The sequence below is a fragment of the Mytilus galloprovincialis genome, chromosome 4 (assembly GCF_965363235.1).
Source record: "Mytilus galloprovincialis chromosome 4, xbMytGall1.hap1.1, whole genome shotgun sequence".
NCBI lineage: Eukaryota > Metazoa > Mollusca > Bivalvia > Mytilida > Mytilidae > Mytilus > Mytilus galloprovincialis.
This window is the reverse complement of record NC_134841.1, coordinates 75,969,765-75,992,362: the sequence shown is the minus strand read 5'-3', so window position 1 is coordinate 75,992,362 and position 22,598 is coordinate 75,969,765. Positions and strand designations below refer to the sequence as shown.

Genomic DNA, 22,598 nt, shown 5'->3' with positions numbered 1-22,598 from the left:
ATAAACTTTTGGTGTTAAGGGAGTAGTCTAACCGGAGGACAAACACATTTGAATAGTTTAAAATATTTAAGGAAATGTGCATGACGTTAACATGTTCCAAATTATCATTTGTTTTCAGAGAAGATAAAAAAAAGAACCATCATCATTGCAAAAAAAGAAATAGAAACTTCCACAGAACACCAAAACTGCATGACCATCTCAAGAACCGTCAAAACCCGGGTGAACTCGGATGCTCTGGACGGATAAACATATCCTGATTCAACATTGACATACACACTGCTGCTCATAATAAGTAAAAGAAAGTGGTAAAAATTCATTAGATGCAGTTTGGTTTTCAAACTATTTTCATCTGAGCGTCACTGATGAGTCTTATGTAGACGAAATGCGCGTCTGGCGTATTAAATAAATTATAAGTCTGGTACCTTTGATAACGATTAACACTACTGCGTTAATGCCACTACTGGCCATTTGGTCATTTTTATAAATTCACTGTTTTTAAAAGTATGCATTATTCGAAATATTAAGGATTTTCTGATCACAAGTAAAGATAACCGTAGCCGTATTCGGCACAACTTTGGAATTTCTGGTCATCGATGCTCTTCAACTTTGAAAACTACTTGTTTGGTTTTCTAACTATTTTGATCTGAGCGTCACTGATGAGTCTTATGTTGATGAAACGCGCGTCTGGCGTATTTAAATTTATAAGCCTGGTACCTTTGATAACTTATTAAACACTGCAAAACATACCCAACGGTTGTATGCCTATTTTTTTTATATGCTGAATATACATAAATTATTTACCAATGAACGTGAAACATAAAAAGTAAAATAACAAAAAATCCAAACTGTGAGGAAAAATTCTAAACGGAAAGTGCAAAAACAAATGGGAAAATCAAAATCTCAAACACATCAAACGAATGGATAACAACTGTCATATTCCTGACTTGGTACAGGCATTTTCTTATGTAGATAATGGTGGATGAAATCTGGTTTTATAGCTAGCTGGTTTTATAGCTAGCTAAACCTCTCGCTTACATCACAGTCAATTAGACTTGCTTTATATTGACCAAATAAGATGATACTCGACGCATTAGATTGAATAAATTTTATAGCATTTTCGTACATTAAAGGGGGTTAAAAAACAGTTTACTTTTGATTATAATCAAAGATTCAGAATTGTGTTTCTCGAGAGCTTCGAAAGTTGGACCAAACTGTTTTTGACAACGTAGGTGAATACATGCACACGCATACAATTAAAGAAAGTAGCACAAAGAATATACTGTTATTGTTGAAATTCGTCCACTGACTTTTCATTGATCTGAATGCCAGACAAAATAAATATTTACACATCCTTGCTGCCACTTAAGTTATAAATACCAAATATATGATACATAGGAAGTCAGTTAATATTGAAATTGTAAAATTAACAATATCAAAACATTGTATAGATTAATGCCTGTTGTGACTTATGTTTATATTGTTGATCATGCCGTCAAATAATATAAAATCATGTCGGACTAAAATTCGTGAAGTAAGTTATATCAGTAGATGAGAAGATAATTGACTATTAAATGTATATTACTCTTCTGATTAAATGTATGCCATAATGAAAATTGTTTCCCTGAGTTCAAGGAGGGTTCTTATCAGTCTTATATTGCAAGATTTATCAGCGATATCGTACATGATATATCAGATTCATCACATATCATTGTAAACTGCCGTAGTGATCGTTGTTTTCTGTAGTTATAAATAACCGGTTTTTTTCTTGAAAAATGTGTTCTCCAATATAACATTTTAAGCTATCAAACATGTGAGGTATTGAATATGCCATTATTATGTAATCATTCTGTTCTCTAAAAAATACTTTGCATGCGGATAAGACATATTTCCATTGTTAAAAATGGTACTTTTTAAAAAAACTTTTGTTTGGAAAAATTAATGTGAAAAGTAAAATCACAAAAATACTGCACTCCTAGGAAAATTCAAAACGAAAATCCCTCATGTTTTATTCCTGACTTGGTACAGGCATTTTCTCTTCAGAAGTAAAATCTGATTGTATAGCTAGCTGAACATCTCACATTTATGGCAGTCGCATAAAATTCCATTAATATTGGCAACGATGTGTGAAAAAACAAAACTAACATAATAGGTAAAAATGTCAAAATTGTGTTATAATCTTTAACACTATGAGAACAAACAATTATGTAACAAAGATATGTCAGATATTATTTTAGGCATCTTAATTTCGTTATTGAATCTGAACTAATAGAAAAACAAAGGATATGGTAGGTTGCATTCTTCTTTAAACAATCAAGCATTTGAAAAAACAATTTCGTCTCTTTACGATACAGTCAGCTTTAGTATACATTAAAAGCCTGTTTCAAAGCAACATTCTTTTCACATGACTCATCTCCTAGTAACAGTCCAACTTCCCCGTCAAACATGTCGGTTGACCTCATGACAGTTTGTAAATCCCATTGTTAGTCATTTGTGTTGTACTTTCAGAATATTTTTGTTGCACTTCAGTGTTTCTGTCGTTTCGTTAGTTTCCTCTTATAGTTGATGTGTTTCCCTCGGTTTTAGTTTGTAACCAATCCGGCTATGTTTTTTATCAATCGATTTATGACTTTCGAACAGCGGTATACTACTGTTGCCCTTATTGTGTCTGATCTGGAAAAAATGAAAATATAACTTTATTTTTAAGTGCGTCAATAGCTCTTTTCTGGATTTACCATCATCATGAATGTTCACGCCTAAACTTCAAAAAGCCGCTGACCTCTTAAATCTTGCTGATCATTTTTGCAGTTTAAATTTTCACTACCCAGATATACTTAATTATAATCCTGGTACCTTTGATAACTATATACCTAAGCTTCACAAAATACAGAAGTACAAACAAATGTACATTCCCGGCTCATCTACATGTTCGACAAATGAATTGTCCACAAGATTGAATTTGTCTGTAGTGAAAAAGTGTCTACAGGTATACTGTGAAACTGTTTACTCTCGTAGTGGTATTAACCTTACGTTGATTCTAATAAAACTATAAAAAAAAAATCTGAAAATTTTAAATCTCGATCTTTCTCTTAATCGGTTCTATCAAAACTTTTGATTTTTCAACCCTGTACACCACCAATGTGAAATTGAAATAAATCGTCTAAAAGAAATAACAAACGATTCTTTTTTTACATAATAAGTGTTAGAATATGTTATAATGTTATTACTTCAGTGTTCAGTATGCCAGTTTCTTATTGACAGCATATGTGTTGAATTTTGAGGTAGACTTTTTCAACAAATTGTCGGTATTCCAACGGGGACGATTGAGCGTCTCTCTGTGTCGACCTAGTGTATTCGTATGAGTAAGAGTTTCGACACTTGTCAAACAAAAATCAAAGAAACCAGATAATTTAATTTCACATTCTGAAAAAAGTGATGTTCTTCTTTCCATTAACAATCCAAACTTTCTGATTTGGGTTATATTGATGTATCCTCAAGTGCTAGATATAAACGAAACAACAGACACGGCTTCCTCTACCTCATTTTAGACTTCCACCTCGAATTTGACATGAGCGGTCAGATAATAACCAGATTATGTGACAATCGAGACGTTTTTTAATTTGAAATTATCAATTTCCTCCAACTTTATAGCGATATACCAACTTCACCTGCACGCGGAATACACATTTCGAAACTCGTTCGGTTTTCACGAGCTAGCAGCTGCTACTCAGACTTTATAAAAACGTCACCAGTGTCTAAGAAAAAAGCTAATGAACTAGTCTAAGGGTCAAAGAACGTCTCGTCCAGTTTCTAAAAAAGGTTCATCGGAAGATACAAAAAACTTGTTGATAAATATTCTTTTTCTACTTCACAAATAATACACGATGGTCTTGACGTATTGATTCTAGGTACTGATGTTGTTTATTACCTTAATTACGTGACATGGTGTCTTTTATTTGTCTTTGTAAATTATTACGTTAAAATTATTGTTTAATCTATTTTTGTTAATATCCTTTTGACGCGGCTCGGTACTTGTCTTTCGTATTTGCTGATGTGCCTGGTCTATGTGTCTTTTTGTTTTTACCGGGCATGTATGCATGTTTCTTCAAATTGCTGTATAACTTTTAACGGTAATGTGTCAATTTTCAACTGCATCTTGCTCCATATTTGTAAAATGATAAATTGATTGAAACACCAATATCAGGTACAATGATTCGAAAAATGTAAAGAATTTAATTTAATTTGTACACGACCAGATACATAGATATTTTCATTCACCAACCAAATGCCAATGAATTGAGAACAATGCAATGGTATGATGAATAGAAATTATTACAAATATATTATGATAAAGTGGCATAAAAGATTTTACGACAGTATACACCAATGATAACATACAGAATTAATGCACAATATCATGTAGGCGTAATATTTTTTCTTCCATGTTTTCTTGGAATTCATGAAATATTGAAATGCAATACATACTGTAAATTCTTTCGGAAACCTAAGACTTTTTATTGAACTATTGTTTGCATAATCATACTGAATAACTTGTTCCTTGTGATATTGAAATACTGTCGAAAATCGTCATTATCAAAATTACATATTGTTTTTCAAATTATAAATTTTGTTTAAAAATGTTCAATTTTATACGTTACTGTATATGTGTATAATATTTAATTAATATGAACTTTCTATTAAAGTATTATTTTCACATAAACTTTCTAATAAAGTGAACTTTCTAACAATGTATTATGATAGAATGAAATTCAAAACAGTGTAGCTGTGGCCATTGATTGACACATTAAAATCATCCATTGACTGGGACAATTTAGGTGAACGTTTGCATGTAACGACCAATGCTCACTATGTACTTTTTAAAGACACTTAAACGATGGGGTCACCAAAGGTTCTCAACACCTAAATAAAGTAATTCGAAAAATTAATTAGAAATAACACGATATTTTGATTTATATCAATTATATAAATCAAAACACAAAGGTTATTCCTGATTAAATTTTCGAATTATTTTATAATTAAAGGCGTTTAGAAACCTTTGGTGACCCCACAGTTTAAATGTCTATCGTAGGTACGTCGTGAACAGTGGTCGTTACAGACAAACGTTCACGTAAATTGTCCCAGTCAATGGATGATTTTAATGTGTCAATCAATGGCCATAGCTACACTGTTTTGAATTTCATTCTTATATGAATTTTCTTAGGACATGATTTGCGTTTATGTTTTAAAATATGTACAGATTTTTCGGGATCTTTTTTTTAATACTGAAAATACTTATTTCAAATCATTCGTTCTTCTTGAAACTTGAGAATATTTGTAGTGTCAATTGTTTGGCTAATTTGATATACCGATAAACTTTTCCTTATGAAACCGAAATAATATTTATTGTATGACGTCTTATCCCAAATTTAATTTTTAGTGTAATTTTGTTTCTGTTGAAATAGTCAATTCTCTATTTTTTATTTTTTTTATTGTGCAATGATAAAACTTGAATAATAAGTTTTATATACTCGTCTGCATTATTTGTATAAAACACTGGAAGAAAGTGTGGGCGGCAACTCGTATAAATGCTTTGTGCAACAAGTTGAAAGGTTTTATTGATATAAAATAAAATTGTTAATCTTACAAAACAAACACTCTCGTTCACATTAATTTTTTTTCAAGTACATGTTATTCTGATTTATACACAGAAATTAAATTTTTCGATTGTCATTCGTGTTCGAAGTTATTTGAAATGTACTATTCTATTTACTTAACATGTCAATGACAGTAAATATTCGGAAGGGCGTGATTTTACAAATATTAAACGGACCTCAGGTTGAGTGTTTAATCCTCCGTTATCACACCAGCAGAAATATGTGTATTTTGATGAATTGTTTAATGAATGAATTTTTTCGATAGATCTATACATATAGTACGTGATTCAGTCATTCATATCTATTGGATGCGGTATTTCTGTAAATTAGAATTCCAAATACCACAGATTCTTTAACAGGTCAATCAAAGGACATGGGTTCATTATAAGGGACGAATTTGACCTAACCAGATTCTATTTCAAGGAAAATTTGTTGTTTATTCTTTTAATTACAGTACTTTTTTCACACAAACTGTCTATAAGTTCACCTCGTAGTAATAAGATAAGTTGAAAATTTACAATGAAAATCTTTATCCATTTGTGTGCCCCAATTTCATGGTCCACTGAACAAGGAAATGATAGTGCAAGTTTCAGGTTAAAGTTTTTGGTCTAGGTAGTTTTTGATGAAGTTGAAGTTCAATCAACTTGAAACATAGTACACATATTTCCTTTGATACGATCTTTCTAATTTCAATGCCAAATTAGATTTTAACCCCAATTTTACGGTCCACTGAACATAGAAAAAGGATGGTGCGAGTGGGGCATCCGTGTACTATGGACACATTCTTGTTTGGTCATGATTTGATTAGCCGTTAATAGCCAAAATATTCCTTCCCAAACGTGGCAAATATTTCATTCATATTCAGGACGAGAACAAATTAACAATAAATTCAATAGTTAAATCCTGCAATAAAGGCCCTCCGGAATCAAGGTCAATGCTATGATTTTTTCTTAGAAAAATAACCGATCATTACATACTCGATAAAACATTTAAATGGCACTTTATTGAATCAACAATTTGTTGAAAAAATTTCTTTTTTGGAACGGAGGACATTTTTTTGGTAAATTTTCTTTGTGTGATTCAGGTATAAAAGTACTCAAGAATAAAAGGAATGATCTCTATAATATCAATTTGGCAGTTATGCTTTACTTAATAAAAAACAATCAGTCAAAACCTATGCCTTTAAAAATATTTACTTAATGGATGATGATCTAAATTTCGGAAATAGATTTTTATGAATGTTTTAGAAATACAAAAAATGCAGATCTTTATAATCAAGACCATTGTTTGCCATCACTTGACATCTGTTTTCGTCCATCGTCCGTTAACTTTTACAAAGATCTCAGAAATTACTGAGCTAAATTTAACAAAATTGGAAACAATTATTATTGATGGTGACCGTGGTGATCATGCCTGCCATCTTACATGGCAGACATGGCTTAAAATAAAACATATGGGGGTAAAATGTAAGTTTTGTATATAATCTTTAAAAACCTCGAATAGAGGAAACATGACGGAGCAGAAATGTTTTGATTATTTTGATCTCGCTACTGTCCATTTAAACAAACTTTCAGAGGACTCTTTTTGGAGATATTGCCTTGTAAAGACTTTTTTCGTATTTTTCGATACTTCCTATTATATTAAAAAGTTTCTTTTTTTATCTAAAAAAAATTGTGTCTTTTACCAGCAACTATTTGCGTTTTTGTATATTATCCTCAAAACTAGAATAGATAGATAGTTGGACACTTTGAATCGGAATCGCAAAACTGATCAGCTCGATATGATTCACAGATAAGTCAACACAGCAGAAATCGTCAGACGACTCCTTATTGGGGTTATTGTCAATGACGTATTTTACACATGTTTTTCCTTTTTTATACGCCCGTCGTGTTTTAGACGGGACGTATTATGGTATACCGTTGTCCGTCCGTCCGTCGTCCACACTTCAGACAATAACTCAAAAACACTTTCACCAATTTCCATGAAACTTAAGTGAATTGTTTATATCTATTGACGTAAGCTCCCTTTCGTTTTTTTTTAATTTCAGATTTTAAGTTTTTGATTTATGGGGCTTTATTCATAAAAAAAAGGGGGATTTTCAACACTTCGGACAATAACTCAAAAAGGCTTTCGCCAATGTCCATGAAACTTTGTTGAATTGTTTATATCTATTGATGTAAGCTCCCTTTCAATTTTCATAAATTTCAGATATTAAGTTTTGGATTTATGGGGCTTTATTCATAAAAAAAGGGGGATTTTCAACACTTCGGACAATAACTCAAAAAGGCTTTCACCAATGTCCATGAAACTTTAGTGAATTGTTTATATCTATTGGTGTAAGCTCCCTTTCAATTTTTATAAATTTCAGATGTTAAGTTTTGGATTTATGGGGCTTTATTCATAAAAAAGGGGGATTTTTAACACTTCGGACAATAACTCAAAAAGGCTTTCACCAATGTCCATGAAACTTTGGTGAATTGTTTATATCTATTGATGTAAGCTCCCTTTCAATTTTTATAAATTTCAGATTTTAAGTTTTGGATTTATGGGGCTTTATTCATAAAAAAAGGGGGATTTTCAACACATCGGACAACAACTCAAAAAGGATTTCACCAATGTCCATGAAACTTTGGTGATTTGTTTATATCTATTGATGTAAGCTCCCTTTCAATTTTTATAAATTTCAGATTTTAAGTTTTGGATTTATGGGGCTTTATTCATAAAAAAAGGGGGATTGTTAACACTTCGGACAATAACTCAAAAAGGCTTTCACCAATGTCCATGAAACTTTGGTGAATTGTTTATATCTATTGATGTAAGCTCCCTTTCAATTTTTATAAATTTCAGATTTTACATTTCCGTGTTATGAATTTTTATGCTTAAAAAAGGGGGGATTTTCCAATTTTGGGACAATAACTAACACTTTCACAAAATTTTATGCAACTTTGATAAATTGTTTATATCTATTGACATAAGCTCCCTTTCCATTTTTATAAATTTTAGATTTTACGTTTTCTTAAGTAATGAATTTTTATACTTAAAAAAGGGGGATTTTATGAAACTTTGGTGAATATATTAATGTAACATCCCTTTTGATTTGTATATATATTTCTAGTTGATCATATAAATTCATTTAAAGCATAAAAGACAAGTTAAAAGAGCAACGGGCGTATCATGCGCTAAAGCGCATCCCTTTATTGTCTTTTATCTTGAAAACAATAAAGACTATATCATAGATACATTGAATAGCAAATATGATTAGCAAGACCAGATGAACAATTAAGCTTTGCTGTAATTTCTAGTAGACTCTTTGTTAGAGTGATCGCCCTTCGATGGCTAACATATTATATGTTACTAGTAGTTTAATTGGCTTATGGATGCATGCATAGATAAACTCGAAAATAAGTAGGGCTTTCTATAATTGAAAAAAAAAATATACATTAGCATAATAATGGCGATAACTATCTTCCCATTAATATGATATTTAAATGCATGTGTTATATAATGATTTCCTTGATACGCAGTTTCTGTTTACCAGGAAGAGATATTCTAATGCAATTAGTTTGTAACAATTGTTCTGATTGGATAACAGCAAGCGTAAAATTCTCTATCTCCTTGTCTGTAACTAAGGAAGCCGACTTTTTGAATTTCGGAATTTATTGACATGTTATTTCTACAATAATAAACAAAAAACTCACTTGTTGCGCCTAAAAATCTTCTTTTTAACAAATTTTATTACATTTTGAAGCGGCACAGAAGCCAGAAAACGGCCGGTGTTTATGTTTGACGCCGGAAGCATACCTATGACGTCACCTAGTGTAAGGACCAAAGAACATAACATCTTTTCGCGGAATTTTCTTTAATGAACATTTTACACTGAAATAATGATTGAAATTTAATTATGAACTTGTTTTGCATTAGAATAGAGATAACTGTATTGTATTTGAAGCTTGATGGACGTCCTTAAAGCTTCAAATACAATACAGTTATCTCTTAATTCGGTGATAAGTCGTAATTGTAAATCGACAGAAAGAGGACGGGATTGTGATTACGATTGTATTGAAACATCTCCGTAATAATATGTGTCACAAATATTTCATAACTGTGAAACATATCATGATAGCTTCTGTAATACTATTACACTGGTGTGGCTTCATTGTATTCCGATAAACCTTTTATTATTTAAGAGATAACTGTATTGTATTTGAAGCTTTAAGGACGTCCATCGGTAGTTTTACTGTCGCAAATTTAGTTTACCTGGCGACGCGGAGCGGAGACAGGTAAACGGGTATTTGCGACAGTAAAACTACCGATGGACGTCCGCAAAGCTTCAAATACAATACAGTTATCTCTATTCTAATGCAAAACAAGTTCATAATTAAATTTCAATCATTATTTCAGTGTAAAATGTTCATTAAAGAAAATTCCGCGAAAAGATGTTATGTTCTTTGGTCCTTACACTAGGTGACGTCATAGGTATGCTTCCGGCGTCAAACATAAACACCGGCCGTTTTCTGGCTTCTGTGCCGCTTCAAAATGTAATAAAATTTGTTAAAAAGAAGATTTTTAGGCGCAACAAGTGAGTTTTTTGTTTATTATTGTAGAAATAACATGTCAATAAATTCCGAAATTCAAAAAGTCGGCTTCCTTAGTTACAGACAAGGAGATAGAGAATTTTACGCTTGCTGTTATCCAATCAGAACAATTGTTACAAACTAATTGCATTAGAATATTTACTTGACTTGAGCAACGCGGCAAAGGGTGCCAATAGTTGAACTGAAACTGCTTATCTTCAATTGATTTTACCTCTGGGTTTTGGTTTTGGTCATGCTACAAGATCTGTAGTTTTCTATTTTATGTTTTGTGGACCGTTGTTTTGTCGCAGAAAGCTCGACATAGGGATAGTGATCCGGCGGCGGCGTTAGCTTACTTTTAAAAAGCTTTATAATTTAGAAGGTAGAAGTAAACTCGTCATAGATACAAAGATTGAAATTTTATATTAACGCCAGACGCGCGTTTCGTCTTCAAAGGACTCATCAGTGACGCTCGAATCAAAAATGTTTAAAAGGCCAGATAAAGTACGAAGTTGAAGAGCATTGAGGACCAAATATTTCTAAAGGAAGACTTGGATGCTTTATACTTTTTATAATATGGATGCCTCATGTTACGAAGATTACGTCAGTCGCATGGCCAATATCCTTGATCTCATTTTCATGGTTCAGTGACTACTTGAAAAAAAGTTAAGATTTTCTGTAATGTTACATTCTCTCTTATACGTAATAGGATAACCATATTTGGTATGTGCGTACCTTACAAGGTCCTCATGCCATTCAGACAGTTTTCACTTGACCTCTACCTCATTTCATGGATCAGTGAACAAGGCTAAGTTTGGGGGTCAAGTCCATATCTCAGATACTATAAGCAATAGGTCTAGTATATTCGGTGAAACATTGTAAGGTGTACATGTCCAACTGGCAGGTGTCATATGACCTTGACCTCATTTTTATGGTTCAGTGGTTATAGTTAAGTTTTCGTGTTTGTGTTTTTGATTGTTTAATAAATTCCCCCGTCTATCAACTAAAATAAAACAAACACTATTGAAAAAAGCACGATTTATTGTTGTCTTTTGCAATAGATTGAGGTTAAATTTGACGTTTAAAAAAAAATAAAATATTCAACTCGTGACCGAACAACACTGATAATTAACTCATGCGCTACGCGCATTCGTGAATTAATGTGTTGTTCGGTCACTCGTTGAATAATTTTCTCTATTTGAATTCTTCGATTAGTTATTCTATAAATATTATTGATTTATTAAATAATAATGGAAGAGAATATGAATATAACTAACATCCTACGCAGATAAATCTCACTAACTTTACAAAAAAGGTATACATCTATTTTTCATTCAAAATCATTAAAAATATTGAAGACATGAATGTTGATTTTTCAAACGTGAATAAGTCTTATTGTATCTTCTGATAAGATATGTTATGGTTTTTTTTATATACAATATACGATCGAGCCTCATCCTTATCTGCTTAACATACCATTTTTCGGGTCTGCAAACGTTTCTAATATGGACAACACAATATTTTTTCAGTATTGAAGGATCATTGAAGATGTATAATAACATTTGTTTGTAAAAGGAAAGTTTACCTAACTTAAGATGGTTATAAAATAGAGGAGCTTTGTGATTCGTATTCATAAGGACAATAAAATATAGAGTAAAGAAATGTGTAACATCATAAATAGAAAAAAACTCTATAGGTTTAAAGATTTTTATGAGCCGTTTATTTGTCTTTTTATGTTGACATATGCATTTAATTATATAATGGGTTAAAGGGTAGCTTTGGTGTCAAAAGCATGCAAGGCAAATGTCTCAAAAGTCAATTTCATAATTTGTTTTGTGTTTAAATGTCTTTTTATCTTTACCGTCTCAGCTTTAAAGTGTGGACGTAAAGTTTATAACATTTAGGCGTACTTTTAATATGCCGAAAGATGTCTGAGAATTGCAATTTTGACAGCTTTTGGCAGATTCAGACTGACTTACTAAACCAACACGGATACTATATCGAAATTCGACGAAAGCATGAGCTACCTTTCATATACAAAAAAAACCCTTATTTTTGGTTTTTAAAGATTTTCTTTCTACTTAATTCGTAACAAAAAACATCTCGACATTGCCTCCAAAAGCAATGTCTCAATTTAACGGATGCCACTAGAGTGAAGGTTGATCACCCCCGTTAATTTTGGCGGGCTTTGTGTTGCTAAATGTATTTTTATGCAGACGGTGGTTCTGTGGATTTGTTTGTCTTTTCGTCGTCTCTCATTTGTTGACTATTTGATTACGGATTTACCGTTTTGAATTTTCCTCGGAGTTCAGTATTTTTGTGGTTTTATTTTTGCTCTGCGTTGTCAGTTCACATTGACGTATGAGCTTTGTATGAGCCCTTAGTATCGTCTCGCACCTCTTTTGAAATATAATTTGATTAAATTTTTGAAATTCTATTTGGTAAATCAAGTGGACTATATTATCAAAATTCCAGAAAGTTTGGCGAGCAAAACATATACAGAGGAATTACCTCTATCAATCCAAAGCACATCGTCTTAAAATTTTGAAGCCAACAGCAATTAAACTTTGTACCAGACCAGCTTTTACTGATATTATATTAAACAAACGGTTCTAAAATAGACACTAGTTTGTTTGTATATACATGTATATAAATTTATTACAAATATTTTAAAAGATGATATCAAAGCATTAGAACAATCGTATATCACTAATAATATTGTATTGGTATAACCCAACCTTTATTTGCACAGACAGATTGTCTCTTCATAAAATAACAAGTTAAATGTTAATTTAAAAAGTTATTGCTGCTATAAAACATATCAAAGCCCTATAGTTGATAATAAGTGAAAATTAAATAAAATTTCCTACAAAGAATATTCCAGCAGAGTTGCGTATTTCGTATTATCTTTACCAGCGTAATTAACGTTCAATGTAAGTCTCTCTCCCCTCGCTGCAGATGCACGTCCCTCCCAGTTGTCTTTTCCCATGTTTTCTAATTGTGTCCAGCTATCGCCAACTGTTACTGCTACCGCATTTGCACCTGGGACCAAGACCCGGAATTTGATGTCATTTAATGCTCCATCAGGGTCAATGGTCAGTGGTTCGGTCAAGTAACAGCCTTGCTTCCATTGAGCATATTGTTTAGGGAACTGTAAGACCCGATGAGACAGTCTAGTGCAGTTAAGAAGATAATTGTATACTCCTGGAAGAGTTTTACTATCATCTGAAGCTTTAAGTGCGAAAATCTGAAATTTATGATATCCCACGGACGACATCTTAACGATGAAACTGACGACATCTCCCTGTGTCTGTGTAAATATAGTGTCCGAGGATTCTTGTTGGGTGATACAATTTACTAGGTTTGCTGTCACCTTTACGGGGAATCTTGTTCGAAATTTGATCTCAACCTGAAAAAAATCAAAATAAAACTAGTATCTCAATTGTTTGTAAAACAATTGAAAGGTCTTTCCTGTAAAAGTGATGTTTTCGTAATGTACTTTGTACGACCTTTCGTTTCATATACGACAAGCATACCTTCTGAAACTTTTCGCTTTTAACACTTAATGACCTCATCCGGCTACATTTTTGAGATCGGAATTATGATATATGTAACATAGAGTAGATGAGCTTTCATTTGATATGCGACAACGCCATGTTCTAAAAAGTTTGATTTTTGCACTTAATAACCCTATCCAACTAAATTTTGGAGGTCGGGAATTTGATATTTCAAATGTACACATGATGACTTTTCATTTGATATACAACAACCCTATCTTAAAAGAAAATTTACTTTTTGCACTCAATGACCCCATCCAGCCCATTTTTGGGAGACGTCAATTTGAAATTTGAAATGTACGCTTTGTGTTCTTTCATTTGATATGCGACAACCTTACCATCTGAGAAATTTGAATGTTTGCACTAAATGACCCCACCCGTCCCCCTGGGATGAAAAGGGGGTTTGAAATTGTCATTTTTAAGTAGAGTTTATTAAGACCTTCAATTTGATATATCAGATGACCCCATTTGACAAAGTGCAAATAATGATGCAATATCAACTATATAAATAGAAGTTATGAAGCTCACAAAGTCAATGCAAAACTTGAAAATTTCAAATGGATTTTTAGGTGTTTTTTTCCATGGAATGTTTTTGGTATTTAGTCAAACATATAACTATGATAACCTCTTCAATTTCTAAAACATTTTAAGTGGTAAGCTCTTGTTGATTCAGAAATACATGCCGCCGCTCGCAAAACTTCAAACTGCATTATCTCTGAAACGACAATAGATATCTCAAATCTGTTAAATGGTAAATGATCTGCAGTTAAAGGACCACATTAAAGAAAAAGAATTGGGACAATTTCAAAGTTCACCAAGGTCACAATTAATCATCAAATATATGATGCAATACCAAACTTGAGAACCGGAAGTCGTTGAGACATGGGACTATCACCATTCAACTCAGGACCACTTGACCTTTCAAATATCACAGTTCAAGGTCATAGTATAATGTAAAGGTCAAGGTGAAATTTCATCATGACCTGACATTGACCTCAAATTGAAGGTCTTGAATTACTGATCATCTTTGCAGTTTATAGTAGGTTGATATTTGTTACCTTTAAAAAGATATACACAAAATACTATACTTTTAAGAATCATCCCGTTGTAACTTTTGAACAGACGGTCGGACATTTTTTGGCTTATTATATAAAATGTAGAGCTCGTCGAGAGAAACATTTTATGCACTGTATGTATGCAGCAAAGTCTTATCGTTTTCCTAATATGTAAGCTTGAAATTGCAGCGTAATTTTATTTTGCACTCTGTGACCTTTGACCTTGGGTGCATATTAAAGGTCACATGAATTAAAGATTATTGGTGAAGGTCCCAAGTCTCTACAACTTCCGGTTCTGGAAATACAATTTTTCTAAAATTGAACACAATTTTTCAAGGGTAATAACTCCTTATAAGGGTTAATAACAAAATGATTGTATATGTTCATTAACATTACCATCTGTTCCTGTACATGTTGCCGTTTTCAAATCAATTCTATCTCTAATACTTTTTGAGAAAAATGCAAAGGAAAGAAATTGCTTCAAGGGGATATAACTCTCATAGGGGACGATGCAATCCTATTCAACCTCATATGGTAATACATTATGATGAGATCTACCTATTGTCCAAATAAGGTAATGATATCTTGAAAAACAACGAGAGGGGGCCATGTTGAAAAAAACTAATAAAAGGGAGATAACTTATAAAGGGGATGATGAAATCCTTAACAGGGTCATCTGGTTATACCTCATGATGAGGTTTATCGATTGTCCATGTTTGGTCTTGATAACTTCAAAAGAAACATAGGGAGGCCATGCCAAAAAAATGTTGGAAGAAAAAAAAGAAAAAAAAGAAAAAACATTAGAAAAACAATAAGGTCTTTCCTCACGTAGGGGAAAGACCTTAAAAATTTCAGTGCACATTCTTCAGAAGATCTAATATGTCACTGAGTGGTAGAACATTTTTTTACAATGGTGTTTTGTCAGGTTGCGTAATTAAACATGACAACTACAATATAATGTATTTGGCTTATCACACTTTTTGTCTTCAGCGTACCTGATGAAGGTGATCACAGGAACACGCGTCATGCACGTGCAGTCAAACTAGAAAATCCGCGGAATGTACGTCGTCTGCATTCATAGCATTACAGGATTTAAAAGCATTCCTTCATATTCCTATTACCAAAGTACTTTGAGTGTTGATAAAACAAAATATTGACCAAACACAAATGATATTATTTACAACATGTATTGGAACATCGATTTCGTTTTTAGATAAGCTTATTATTATAAATTCAATATAATAAATGGTTTGGTAAATACCCAATAGATAAAGATAAACCCAACATAAACACAAATGTCATTGAAAGCAGACCAACTGATGGATAACACATCCTGCAGGATGATCATGATGCTTGTTTGATGGTATAACAATTCACTTAATCTGAAAATTATTTAAGTCTACCCAAAATGTTGAAACTCTGCTTCAAAACCGTGATTTTAAAGTTAGAATCTACGAAAAATGGGTTGAGAGTTTTAATTTCATATAAGAATAATGTAACAGTTGGGTAAAACAAACTTTATAGTATGAAGATTCTGTGGAAGCATAGATGTAATACCATCTATGGTGGACGCATTTTCAGTATATACCTTCAGACACAGAATGTTTATTTATAGCTACTAATCTTTACTTGCTACAATTCCTTTTCTTTTATTCCTTTCTTACTAATTTATATATGTATATTAAAATCTGCCAGTAGTATACTGATTGCCCGCTGCAGATGAAAATATAATAGAAATCTCACAATTAAAGAGGAAAAAGTAAGTATAGCAAGTTTTCTACTAACCCTGTACCGTTAAATAATGGGGAATGTGTATGCAAGTTCGCATTTGCTACATATGCAATTTATATGATTCACAAATCAAAAATCTGATTGGATTTTTATTTGTTTATCATGCATATAGCGTTTTTGTTTTATGTGTTATCTTTTAATGGATTCTGGCGAGGTGCATACAAAAACATAAGCATATCATAAAGTATATATTTTGTCAGTTCTCTGGATGAGTATACTTAATTATAATATCTTATCTCTCTACTTGCAAGTCCAAATAGACAAATCAAGTTAGCTAAACAATCATAAAATATGTAAATATAAATGTTAACATCAGAAAATAGTAGAATTTGTATATAAACAATAAAATTTATCTTTTGTTTCCATGGAAATCTTGGCAAATAAAAGTCACATGTAATTTTTTAATGCATTTGCAGATTGAGCTATAAAATACAAGTAGGACATGAAGCACTAGGATATACAGGTTTTATCTAAATGTACAAACACTGTACATTTGTTAGGGGCTCGTTTATTCTGATGCCGCGTTTTGAGAAAGTGCCAAGATATCTGAATGTTCAAGAGTCATTGAGAGGTTCGTTTGTAAACTACAAGGAACAATTGTTGCCCTGCTTAATACCGCTTTTCTCTTTAACAATATGCATATTACCCAGTCTACCTACTTTGCAAAACTTACATAATTAACTGTTTAATTTGTTTTCGACATGAATATATTTCGGCCTGAACATGTATGAAATATTTGCCACTGGTCGCTATTAAAACAATCAATAAATCAATCGTCGGACATATGCATGGCATACTGAACATCTGTGTCGGGGATGCGACAGATGAAGGTTGCTGCAAACAACTGTCTCGTCCCTATCCAATATGCCCTTTTATTTTGACTGGCAGTCAATATTCCCCTCCTTTTAAAGTCTATCATATACCTATATTAGACGTATTTCGTCATGTGAAAATGAGAAAGTAAAACAGATAATTAATCAAAATATGAGGCAACCATAGTCTCAAAGTGTTAAATTCTAAACAACTCGTTACATGTTAAGATTTCAAACATGTAGGTCTTAAGAATGTCTGAATGATGTTCTTATATCTAAGTGCGTTTATACTCTTCAAACAGGATATTGCTTCCTCTAGCGAGACATTCCTACACTGCACAATTACAAACATGCAAATCTTTCATTTGGATTTTAATTAACAAATTAGTTTCTCATGGAATGCGCTTGCTTTATTTATCGTTAAACACTGAATAAATATCTGTAACGAGTGCTTCACGATTTGACTGCATTGTTAATGCCAAAATATAATTGATTGTGCCGTAGCCTCAAGAATGGTATCCAAAAAACAAATTAGACAATCTGTTTTCTCTGCTGAAAAGGTTTTTGCAGATCTAAACAATACCTGATGGTATGATATAAGATGTGGTTTACAGAAAGAATGTGAAAATCTGCATTGATGAGAGATTTCGTTTTTGCAAAATCATCAAATAACAATCTGTTTGAAACAAAAACAAAGAACTTAGTGTTGAATTTAACTGGCAGATTCTGAATCATATAAAATTTGATTTTTTTGCACTTTTATTCATTCGTCAAGCATATAAAAGTTTTCCTTACTTTCCTAGTCATTATTGGGACGCAAGCGTGGGCGAACTTGATTACTAAGCCAGTTTTCAACAACTTCTTAAATGGACATACATTTTACAAATGTGTTGTATTCTCAAGTTTGATCACTGACAGATGTGCCGACTATTTTTATAGTTTTGTTAATGTATCATGTCATCTAAATGATATTTACAGCATAAATATGAAATTTAATCTTTTTCACATTACGTGAAGATATAATGCATCATGCAGGCACACTTGAATACTTATCGCGTTTACAATGAAATTAATTGTAAGCGCCCTGTCGCGACAACCATTATGTAACGAAGGTACAATGATTTGTACCTATGGTTACATCTATTTTTGCTTCTCTTAAATATAAATCTAGCGAAGCAAACGTTTTATGATTCAGTCTCGTTTATCAATAACGAGAAGAAGTGTGATTGATAGATGGCTGCTATCTGTTCTTTGATCGGGTTGTTGTCTCTTTGACATGTTCCTCATTTCCATTCTCAATTGTGTCGAGTCCAGTGGCAAACATTACATCCATGTTGAACGTGCTGGCGCTCGCAAGGTCATAGTTTACACAAAAATATCAACCTTTTCAAAGTTACATTTTTCGATTTGATATATACATATATCCTCTCATTATAAATACCGTAACCGTTGTGGATAAGCAGCAAATATCTCGATTTAGCCACTACTGGGATAGAAACCACGACCTCGCCTAGTCAGAAGTGCTTTTTTAAGACGAGAACACCGAGGCTTTACGAGAGTTAGGATCAGAGCCATTATCTTGCTCCTATAATCGCAAAAAAATATTATTCTCCAATCTCTTTAAAATCCTGCCAATTATATTGAGATGATATAATCTTGACACTTTCATGAAGAAATATCAATTGGAGTGTTACAATGATGTCAAAACATGTCGAAATTGACATATTTGACCCTGAATGTTTATAAAACACACTTTTGTTTATATCTCTCAGGAATGGTAAATGCAAAACAAGCCAAAATAAGAGAAGACCAGTATTATATGGTCCTATGTCATTTTGTTCAAATTTAAAAATATTGTCAAGCGATACTTAAATATCATCCGGACGGACATGACCAACACAATTTAGCCCGTCTTATTGTGGGTACGAGTGTAAAAAATCAATATTTTTACCAACTCACGGCTATTGATAGGAAACAGACCTTAAAGTGAGTGTCTTATCGAGGTATCAAGCAAATAATCTATAGACTAAGCAAATTTGATTAATGAAAATTTAGAATAAATTTTACATTTAATTCATTTTATGGTGATACTAAATCGTTACATGAAAGTTTAAAATTACTTTGATGTTACATTTCTTGTATTAATTGGTCATATAATTAAATCGGTTTCAATCTGTTTAAACAAAAAGAGAACCCGACGTAAATATCACATCTACAATTGAATTTTTAAAAGAGGGCTATAAAAGAGAAAGCCCTTTGTGATGAAGTGTAAAAACAATAGCCGTCTACGATAATTGGTTTGTTTAGGTTTTATGGGGGGGGGGGGGGTGTTATACTATGAAGGAACTTGGATAATTCAAAAGGTAGCTGAGGGACTTTGTCCACTTGTAAAAGGCAAGTACAAGCACGTCTGAATCTCTCAAACTGAATTTAAGACCCAATGCAGTTAACATCACAAGTCATAACACTTCAGAACTTGGACAAGTAGGGACAATGCATAATAAAAACCATGAACCACGTTCTATAAACGTAGATGCAAAACCGGCGTACAGACGTTGTGCAGTTTGAATTGTACTATAGGATGAATAATTATTCTTCAAAATTATGTTTGAAAACTTAAAGTTTGACATATATATAACAAGTCGAAAAGCGACCGACAAAACCATCGCAACAAACGATAAATGACGAGAATTTCAAACAAGTCTAAAAACATGACATATCAGGAGCCCCGGAAGGGTAAGCAGATCGTGATCCACACGTCGCACCCGTCGTGTTGCTCATATAAGACTTTATTTGGGATATATCTCGTTCGGCGATATTACAATCGAGGAAAATAAGACGGGTTCTAGGTGTCGCTGTTCACCATATTTTATTACGGTCAATCAACTCAAAATTGCGTCATTAAAACTTTCCACTTTACCACTTAAAAACCCTAGATAAATACATTCCTTGCAAGCAGTAACCCTCTATCAAAGATGTTTTGAGAGAACTTGTAAGCTCGGGAATAGAAAAATCTTACAAAAAGCTCTGTCCCTTCCCGGGATTGTATACTGTACTTCCGTCATGTTAAAGATAGCGAAGAAAACATGAACTATCCTGTATAAAGACTGACATATAACAGTATGTCGGCTGCTCTTTTCGTCATGATTATTATCATTACTGATAGTTTCAGGTAGAGAATTCTAATATCAATACACACCATCATAAACCATGCTTACTATGATTAAGATGATATATAGGTTAACTATGTATATCAGACATAAGTATTATTGCTCTTGATGTGGGCTCTTTTGATTAACTTTATTACAATCACTATACAGTCATGCGGAAATCAACAAATACCTGATCATTTCTCGCAGAAATTGTTCGATAAATGATTAGTAGGAATTCAAATTCCATTTACAACTTCTGTTGTTATATTATTTATCAAATATAAGTTTATGAAATATGTATTGTTCATAATAACTTTACCGTTAATTTCAAAGTATGAAATATTCATAATCGAGCATTTAAACTTCACAATGTATTATGTTTAAAAATAAAACATAAATCACACGTACATGAAAAATCAGAGTTTACGTTCAATATTTGAATAAGATATAATAAAGTTTCAGGATATCCCTTTCCTTTACATATGATTTTTAAAGTTGTGTCCTTGATAAAGTTGAAAGGGTATTGATCCTTGTAAACTACACAAGATTATTTGAAATAAATTTTACGCTCTATCTAATGTATATTTAAAGTTTTTTCCTCATTTTCAAAACAAATATATCAGCTGTTTGATTTTAACGACCGGCGTTTCAGCATGATTCATCAGACAGCAAAACATAGATCGACTTTTAAGAATATTTATAGTATGTCGTTTTGCCTGAGAGTTTTGCATTGACGTTAGTAATATAAACAAATGTAAAACTTCAAAATTAAAAGTGTATCTTTACAGTAACGGATACATTTGTGTAAGTCTGCTTTTAGAGGATATGTATAGTATATGTAGTTTTTCATTGAAGCTAAGGCAATACACTACAAATGGTAAAGTTAAAAAAAACCTACCTCGTTAGTATCCAAAGTAATCTCAGGATTATCATGACTAAGTGTGCTTAGTCCAACGTCACCAAACTTTGGTTGAGCTCCTAAGTAACCCCGTGGAAGCTCTGGTTTTGCCATTTTTCTGCAAGTTAATTATCGAAAAATTTTGATATACTACAAATTGACTCAGACTGTTCAGAGCTAGATTTGTCGTCCAGAGTGAGGAATATAAAAGAAGAGAGGAGAATTATAAGTTTAAATAACGTGAAAGCGAGGGAGCCAATGAAAACACACAACGATTTACCTTTCTTTAAAGATGAAATTGATTGATAGAAATTGTAAAGGTAAACACGTCCTCTCGTATCTGTTCTATCGTTATCAGTCAGAAGCTTAACTTTGACAGAATCTATGTTTTTACTTACACTCGACGCTGTCGATACTCATCAGTCTAATACATGAATGCAAATATACACAAAGCATTTAGTTTACTGTTTATAACATGTATAATTGAAACTGGTGTTATAATGAAAAGTATGTATTAATAAAATTTAAATGGACTTACATTCAGTCAAATGAAAAAAAATTGTTGAAGAATGGCACTATTGAAATTTTTACTGAATAATAAAGAATTCGTTTTTAACTGTTTCCCTCCCAATGCACACGCTGAATGGTAACTGTATACATGGTATACATAATTATAAATATTTTGAAGAACACTTTATATTAACTTTTTATGTTATTCCTGTTTACACAATCTTATTCCTAGTACTCATTTTGCACAATGATTTTTACGGACTGATTTAAATGTGGAAGACATTAATGGTATTAATTAAGTTCGGTACGTATTGTTGGATAGTGCGACACTGGAAATGAATTCAGACGAGCGATCTACAGCGAACTGTTAATTCAGTTATAAAATACAGTCCCTTATATTTAAAATGGCATGGATGGCGGGTTGACAACGTATTGTTTGAATGTGTCAAATTCAATATATTCGTAGGTTAAATAAAGCTCGAAACATCAGATTAACCCACAATCCCTAGGGGGAGTTTCTGAAGTACAGTATATCTGTTATGGTAGTAATTTACTGATTAATTATGAAACAGTAGAGGAGTTTAATTAGGATATTCAT

At 32.3% G+C, this 22,598-nt stretch overlaps 1 protein-coding gene across 1 annotated transcript; it reads right to left on the bottom strand.

Annotated features, from left to right (window-relative positions):
* Positions 1-12,929: 12,929 nt before the first annotated feature.
* LOC143072970 (uncharacterized) lies at positions 12,930-21,705 on the bottom strand. The gene is made up of 2 exons (XM_076248161.1): positions 21,491-21,705; positions 12,930-13,634 (listed from the first exon to the last, which is right to left on the bottom strand). Exons 1-2 carry the CDS (start codon positions 21,602-21,604, stop codon positions 13,092-13,094), a joined length of 657 nt encoding a protein of 218 aa, XP_076104276.1. The 5' UTR covers positions 21,605-21,705; the 3' UTR covers positions 12,930-13,091.
* Positions 21,706-22,598: the final 893 nt, after the last annotated feature.